Consider the following 7,582-nt stretch of genomic DNA (forward strand, 5'->3'; position numbering starts at 1 on the left):
CCAACCAGTCCTGTCTTACACTCTCTGTCAGCTACTTTTGGTTTTTCTGGAGTCCCTACAGTTCCTCCAACTGCAATACCTATAGCTGCAGGTTTTTCTACAAACCCTACAGTGCCTACATCTGTAGTGCCTACATCTACCGCTTCTACGGTCCCTATTTCGGCTTCTGTTGCAGCACCTGTCCATCCTATTTCTGTAGCACCTGTCTCTTATTATTGTAGCGACCCTAATTTTCTTAATTCATTATTTATTATTATTATTATGATTATTATTATTTTATTTTATTTTTGGCTTTATTAATTGTGTGGTTACATGAGAATTTAATGTGTTATTTAGTTAATTTAATGTGTTAGTTAATTATAAATAATTAATTCAAATATTTATATATATATATAATCTTATATTTATATTTATATACATTATAATTATGTTGTATTATATAATATAATATATTATAATAGTTTATTAAGTTAGAATAGGATTAGGAATCTATCAAAAGAAAAGAAAAGAAAGAAAAGTAGTAGTTGTGAGAGAAGGAGAGAGAGAGAGAGAGAGAGAGAGAGAGAGAGAGAGAGAGAGAGAGAGAGAGAGAGAGAGAGAGAGAGAGGGGAGAAAGAAAAAAAAAGAGAGGACAAAAAAGAAAGAAAAAGAGAAAGTAAGAAAAAGATTAGGATTTTGTTTTGGTGGCTCCATTAGTTCTTCAAATAATTCTTTGATCTTCAAAAAAATATTGTGAGTACAAAACCTACTTCCCTTGATTTATATTTTATTCATAGTTTTTATTTATTTATTTTTATTTATTTGATGTTGAATTAATTTCATATTTACATGTAGATGATTGATTGATTTTAATTATTTTCATTAGTTGTGTATGTAAGGTTTAGGATTTTTAGATGATTGATTGATTTTAATTATTTTGATTAGTTGTGTATGTAAAGTTTAGGATTTTTGGATGATTGATTGATTTTAATTATTTTGATTAGTTGTGTATCCAAGGCTTAGGGTTTTTATATCGATTTATTTTATGGTTGTAATCATATTCATGGATTTATGAAATTAAAATAAATTAGGAACCCATAGATAAATTCCTTGCACTCCACCATGACTCCATGGATTGTTGTTTTATTTGAATGTTGGTGAAAAAGAGTGTATGAAAAAAAAAAAGTGAGGATTATGATAATTATTTGAATGCCTTAAGTTTGGCATTGTTATGTTTATTCTCATGAGTAAGATGTTGTGTATATATATTGTTGCCTCGTTCTCATGAGTACACGAGTGCTTTGATTTATGCGTGTACGTATATGCTAACCATCCGGGGAGTGTGGGTCAAACTCGGGACGATATCACCGTGCAAGTTTGACTTCGGAGCGGTGTTAGGTATACGGGAGGCACATGGGATATATGTGTAGGCCGGAAGTGGAGGGCCGAAGTGGTGGAGTTAAGGTTCAAAGAATTTAATTATGAGTTTATTAGTATAGTGTGAATTGTATTGATTTGTACATGTTGAAAAATAGTAAACGATCTTGATAAATTATGAAATTTGAGCAGAGGCATGTATACATGATTCTAGATAACTTTTGTGTTTTAACTTTTTATTAAAAAGATCGATTAGAACTTATAATCAGATAATCTTGGTTATTGTAGTTTTGATTTATTTTAGCAATGCAGATTTTAAAGGCTGTTTTAACTCACGAAACGAGCTGATTTTTATTGGTTTCTTATGAACTAAAGTAAAACATTATTCTGCACACTTTTAATGTTTTGAATTTTTTCGAAAAAAATCATCTTGGGGCAGTTTTTGTTCGTTTTCAGCTTCAGATTTTTCCATTGAATTCTGTCTAGGTTTTTCTATCAGGTTTTTCTCTCAACCTGTTCAGTTTCAGTTAAATTCGTTTGCGCTGTCTTTTAGGAAATTTGATTATGTACAACTTTTGTTCTTTGAGTTTTGGTCAATTCGAATTATTTAAGTATGAAACAGTGCATTTTTATACTTCTTTAGTAAGTTGCTTATGATTAAATTATACTAATTTTATTTTTTCGCAGGATGGTGGGTCTTACTAATTTTTTTTGTAGGGCTGACTCACCATATTTTTATTTCTACTTTATTTATTTCATACTCAATTTATATTTCGTTGTGTACAAGCAAGAAACTAAATGCCACCGTATCTCGAGAAACTACTCAATCGTTTAGGTGCGGATGGAAATACTTGTCTTGTCCCATAACAAGAATTAAATGTATTTTTGTTTGTGTCTAGTGGACACGTGGGTGTTAAATTTTGTACTCATACCAGTATACCTGTATACTGACTCGTTTTGTCTCTTGGCAACTCGGGTGTATTCTGTTTGAGCATAGTCGAGCTTTCTTTGCAGGATTAATTGGGGCTACGGTGGTGACGTGGAATTACTATAGTTGTTGGACTTGTCGTTTGGACTTCTTTTGTTTTCTTGAGCTTAGAGTTGATATTAGTTTATGTATTTATTATTTTTTTTACGACTTTAGTATTGGGATAATTTGGCATGGTTTGTAATCGTACATTATTTAAGTTGTTTTGACTAGTTGTTGTTACCTTAATGTTGAGGTATTGGTTAGTTATGAAATTATGGTGGATGGTTTGGTTGGCGTTTAGTTTTTTTTTTTGTTTCACCCCTAGGATTTGGATGATGGAATATTGATTGTGGTTTAGTTCTAATTTAATATTTAATTGTCCAAAATTTTTGGGCGTGACAGTTCCTGAGAAAGTTGTTGCGGTGAAAGAATGGAAGCAGCCTACGAACCCTACAGAGGTGAGAAGTTTTTTAGGACTAGCCGGTTATTACAGGAGATTTATAGAGAAGTTTTCCACTATTGCAGCACCCATGACCAAGTTGACCCGCAAGAATGTGAAGTTCTTATGGACAAATGATTCTGAAAAAGCTTTCCAGGAGTTAAAGCAGCGGTTAACTGCAGCTCCGGTGTTAACTATACCTGTATAAGGGAAAAGTTTGAAGTGTTTACTGATGCGAGTGGAACTGGGTTGGGATGTGTGTTGATGCAGCATCAGAAGGTTGTATCTTATGCTTCTCGACAATTAAAACCTCATGAGAGACGATACCCTACTCATGACTTAGAGTTGGCAGCATTTGTTTTTGCATTGAAAGTGTGGCGACACTACTTGTTTGGAGAGCACTTTGAGTTGTACACAGATCACAAGAGCCTTAAATATCTCTTTTCTCAAAAAAAGTTGAACATGAGGCAACAGAGGTGGGTTGTGTGACACCCCCAAAATAATACAATAAAGATAACTCATATGCGGAATAAATATGAGAAACAACATACTTTCATACATCAGAGTTCACCGTTTAACAACCAGTTAATTGCCATGTAGGCGTACATCATTCCAAGACATTGCTTGGTTACACAAATTGAGTCTCGCTCATTACATCTTAAGCCCTTGGCTTTATAAATAGCAAACATACACACATAATGCATAAATAAGAAGTTGTTGCTTCCTGAAAGCCCATCCATGCTATTGCCTTGGAGGAAACATCTCACCTGCACCTGAAAATGATATTCCGTATAGGGTGAGTCAACAACCCAGTAAAGATAATCTAACACAATATATGAGGTTTAGCAAATGTATAAATACCACGTGCATAAACAATACCAATACTAAAACATTCACAAGGCCTGCATATTCATATGCCACTAAGACCAAACCTCACTTCCATTTTCCTTCAATTCATTTCAAGTTCATATATGCTACTCAATTCATGAGTTAAATTCATTATCTTTCAACAACCAAAATGAGACTACAACTCAATGGTTTCCAATTATGCAAAACATACATAAACACTTCAAATCTGTCATTTTATGGATATTTCGTCCGAAGGAATCGGCACCCATGTATATTTTCTCAAATATGCCATTTTACGGATATTTCGTTCGCGGGAATCAGCACCCATATATGTATATGATTTCAGGTCTTTCACCCAAGACACTCCGGCCAGCTTGCTTTCAGCAGAGTCCATCCTATTTCTCCTCCCAAATAAACATTGTGTGGGTAATTTTCTGACCACACTGCCCGCCTAGTAATCAGCTGGAGAACACCGGCAGAATAGATGGCTTCAACAGACCTGTAACAAAAAGAAAAGGCTCCGGTGGTGGCTCTTCCACCCGGGGGCACTCCGACGATCAAGTCAGTATATCTCTCAAAGATAAATCAAGTGCTAAACTCACAAGCTTGAGTATAAAACTACGTACCTTAAACCCACGGGAGTGCCTCTCTTTTATAGTTTACTCAATCCAAGTCCCACTAGAAGCTTGACTTCTATGGACTCCAATTCAATACTTACTTTGGATTCTTCAAGAGATAAAGATAAACCCTCTAAGAGCTTTATCCTTATCTTAGCAAAGTCATCTCTTTTATCTAGGACTCTTGCCCCTTATCCATTTATCCGCTTATACAATGTATTTATAAACATAGTCATATGCAATGACAACCAACATTTGATTAGCATTAAATCGCCTAATTCTCATGTAATTTCTACAACAATCATAGCTATCCTCCACCTATAGCCCAATACAATTATCTCTAAACATATATTCAATCTCAAGATAAATAGTTCATTCAAAACTTCCAAAAGTGTAAGATAATACATATCTAATTTCACCATCTATACCTATAACCTTCCAATTTCACATTTTCAATGCTAATCCCAATTATTTATACAAAATAATAATTTAATCAAAATTAGGGAAAAATCTTCGTCTTCAAAATATCAACCCAAACACCAAAATCAACTGTGTTGGCACAACATGATCTTATATTCAAGCCTCATACTCATTTACCTCATATTCATCAAATACCCTTCTTTTCATTTCACACCCAAATCCTAAATTTGTCCAAACCATAACCAAATCTCATCATCTATACACAATAGCAAATAACTAAGCTAAAAATCATATTAGAGTGTAGAAAATTCCTACTTCAAGTTTGACGAGGAAACACGCAAAAACCCAAATTTTCGATTTGTCAGATTTTAATCTCCACCGATCAAAATATTGTTCTCACCAAACTCTTCACAATGATAACTGATAACCACCATAAAAATTGGTTTAAAACTCACTATCCACAACTCACAAGCCTAATATACACACTGCCCAACTAACGCTGGCTATTTAAAAAAAAAATAACCACGATTTGAATATAAGCCGGGCCCAAAATACATACCACCAGACGTGACATACATCAGCACATACAGTATACGTTCCCCCTTTTCATACTTTACAGCTGCCCAGACAACTCTCACATTACACGAAACACACACAGCAGCCATGGCCAAAGCTGAAACTCATCACAAATTCATGAAATAAACACTAGAATCTAACCATCTAACCAACACCAGCGGAGCGAACATCATCAGCAAGCAATACACCCTGTGGCCATAAAACTACCTCCGGTGAGGCATTCCACAGTGAAGCGCCACAGCCATAACAACTTGGAAATGGTATCACCCGAGTTCTCATTCTTCATCCAGACATTCTTGAGTGGTTACACAATCCAAATGGGTTCCATAATTGTAGACCTTACAATAATAGGTCCAACAGTTCTTGGCAACAGGACAGTGACAAACATCACAGATGAGGATCGATTCTTGCTCTTCCTTTTGGGAAAGAAAAAAAAAGGGTAAGCAACTATTCATGATCATCACAATCTTCACTCTCAGGCAATGAAGCACAACCAACATGAAGATCAAAACTACATGTACAGCAATGGTATGTAAAAGCAACACCAGATTCACCACAGGCATCACAGGTGAACTCATCGTCACTGTACGGTGGGGGTGATAGAAGAATGAGAGGGTGTTTGGGGTGAGACCGATGTCGAATTCGGTGTGGGAGTTCGAAACATGAGGCGTGGATGGTGAAGCTGCAATTGGACTTGGTGCAACTGTATGCTGCCAAGCCAGGAAGATTTAGCTCACAACCTGAGCATATGATCTCATCTTCCTCTCCCACTTCTGCGAAATTTAGAAGGTGGCGGTGGCTAAAATGGTTGAATTGCTTCATCTCTCACTCACTCACTCTCTCTCTCTCTCTATATATATATATATATGTTATCTCTAAATAAAATAAACCTTCTCTCCCCATGTTGTCTCTCTCCCTCTTTCTAACCCTTTTTATTATTATTATTATTATCTCTATCTCTTTTCCTTTTAGAGATGCCTTCTGTCAACCACTCAATTTCCCTCAATTTCCCTTTAATCAATGCCCATCTGTGAGCTCTTCCAAATCATCATTCTCCACCGCCTTTTTTTTTTATTCCATACTCATCATTTAAATTCTGAAATTTTTATCCAACGTGCTAGACTCACATGGGAACAACAATAAAAAATTCATAATTTTCTGAGATCAAGAACTATTTAAAAAAAAATACAAAACGAACTGTTTTCGCACAGAATTTACACAGTAATAAAATTCAAAAAATATCCCAATTAAATTATGTGCTGACTATTAAAAAACATTTGGGTCATTACAGGTTGAATTCGTCAGTAGTTATGATTTCGAGATCCTTTACCACCCGAGAAAAAGAAATGTGGTCGCAGATGCACTTAGTCGACAACATTGGATTATAGTTTCTTTGATGATTCAGGAATGGAAGTCCTTGGAGTTAATTTCGATGCATGATGTTCAACCAATAGAGAGTGCTGAGAGGGCATACATTGGTAGTTTGTCCATACAGCCAACGTTAGTAGGTAAAGTTCGTCAGATGCAGAATTTAGATGGGTTTCTCGTCAGCAAGCTCAGTGACCTTGTAGTGGATTTGATCAATGATTGTCCTACTGATTGGTCAGTGGACTTAGATGGGGGATTGCGGTTCAAGGGCAGGTTGGGTGTACCTAACATTGTTGAATTGAGGAAAAAGATTATGGATGATACCCATAGGTCCTGATATACCATTCACCTTGGTGGGACTAAGATGCATCATGACCTGAAGAGGACGTTTTGGTAGGAAGGTATGAAGAAAGACATAGGAGAGTATGTTTCTCGATGTTATGTGTGCCAACAGGTTAAAGCAGAACACCAATGACCGTTTGGACTTTTGCAGCCTCTTGAGATTCGTACTTGGAAATGGAAATACATCTCTATGGACTTTGTGGATGGACTGCCACGATCTAAGCGAGGTAATGAATCTATTTGGGTGATAGTGGATTGACTCACCAAGTCTGCTCATTTTATTCTTATCAGTGTTCACTGAACTGTAGATAAACTAGCTAGGCTATATATTCGGGAGGTTGTGCGACTTCATGGCGTACCAATTTCTATAGTTTCGGATTGTGATCCGTTGTTTGTGGCAGAGTTTTGGGAGAGTTTTCAGCATGCTTTGGGTGTTGGGTTAGACTTGAGTACGGCTTGTCTTCCTTAGACGGATGGGCAAACTGAATAGATAAATCAGATCTTAGAGGATATGTTGAGAGCTTATGTCCTTGATCTTGGTGGTAGTTGGGAAGAACACTTGCCATTGGTGGAGTTTGCTTATAATAATAACTATCACTCCAGTATCAGGATGGCACCTTTTGAGGCTTTGTATGAGAGGCCATG

General features: G+C 36.0%; 1 protein-coding gene across 1 annotated transcript; it reads right to left on the minus strand.

Moving 5' to 3' along the window:
* Positions 1-5,674: 5,674 nt before the first annotated feature.
* On the minus strand, positions 5,675-6,049 carry LOC145799247 (protein VACUOLELESS GAMETOPHYTES-like). Its single transcript, XM_082888788.1, has one exon. It carries the CDS (start codon positions 6,047-6,049, stop codon positions 5,675-5,677), a length of 375 nt encoding a protein of 124 aa, XP_082744914.1.
* Between the last annotated feature and the right edge of the window lie 1,533 nt (positions 6,050-7,582).

Source organism: Camellia sinensis, chromosome 9 (assembly GCF_055761805.1).
Source record: "Camellia sinensis isolate YWXY chromosome 9, ASM5576180v1, whole genome shotgun sequence".
Classification (NCBI taxonomy): Eukaryota; Viridiplantae; Streptophyta; class Magnoliopsida; order Ericales; family Theaceae; genus Camellia; species Camellia sinensis.

Excerpts from the sequence above, each read along its gene's own strand:
- LOC145799247 (XM_082888788.1), bottom strand. The coding sequence starts at position 6,049 with ATGAAGCAATTCAACCATTTTAGCCACCGCCACCTTCTAAATTTCGCA.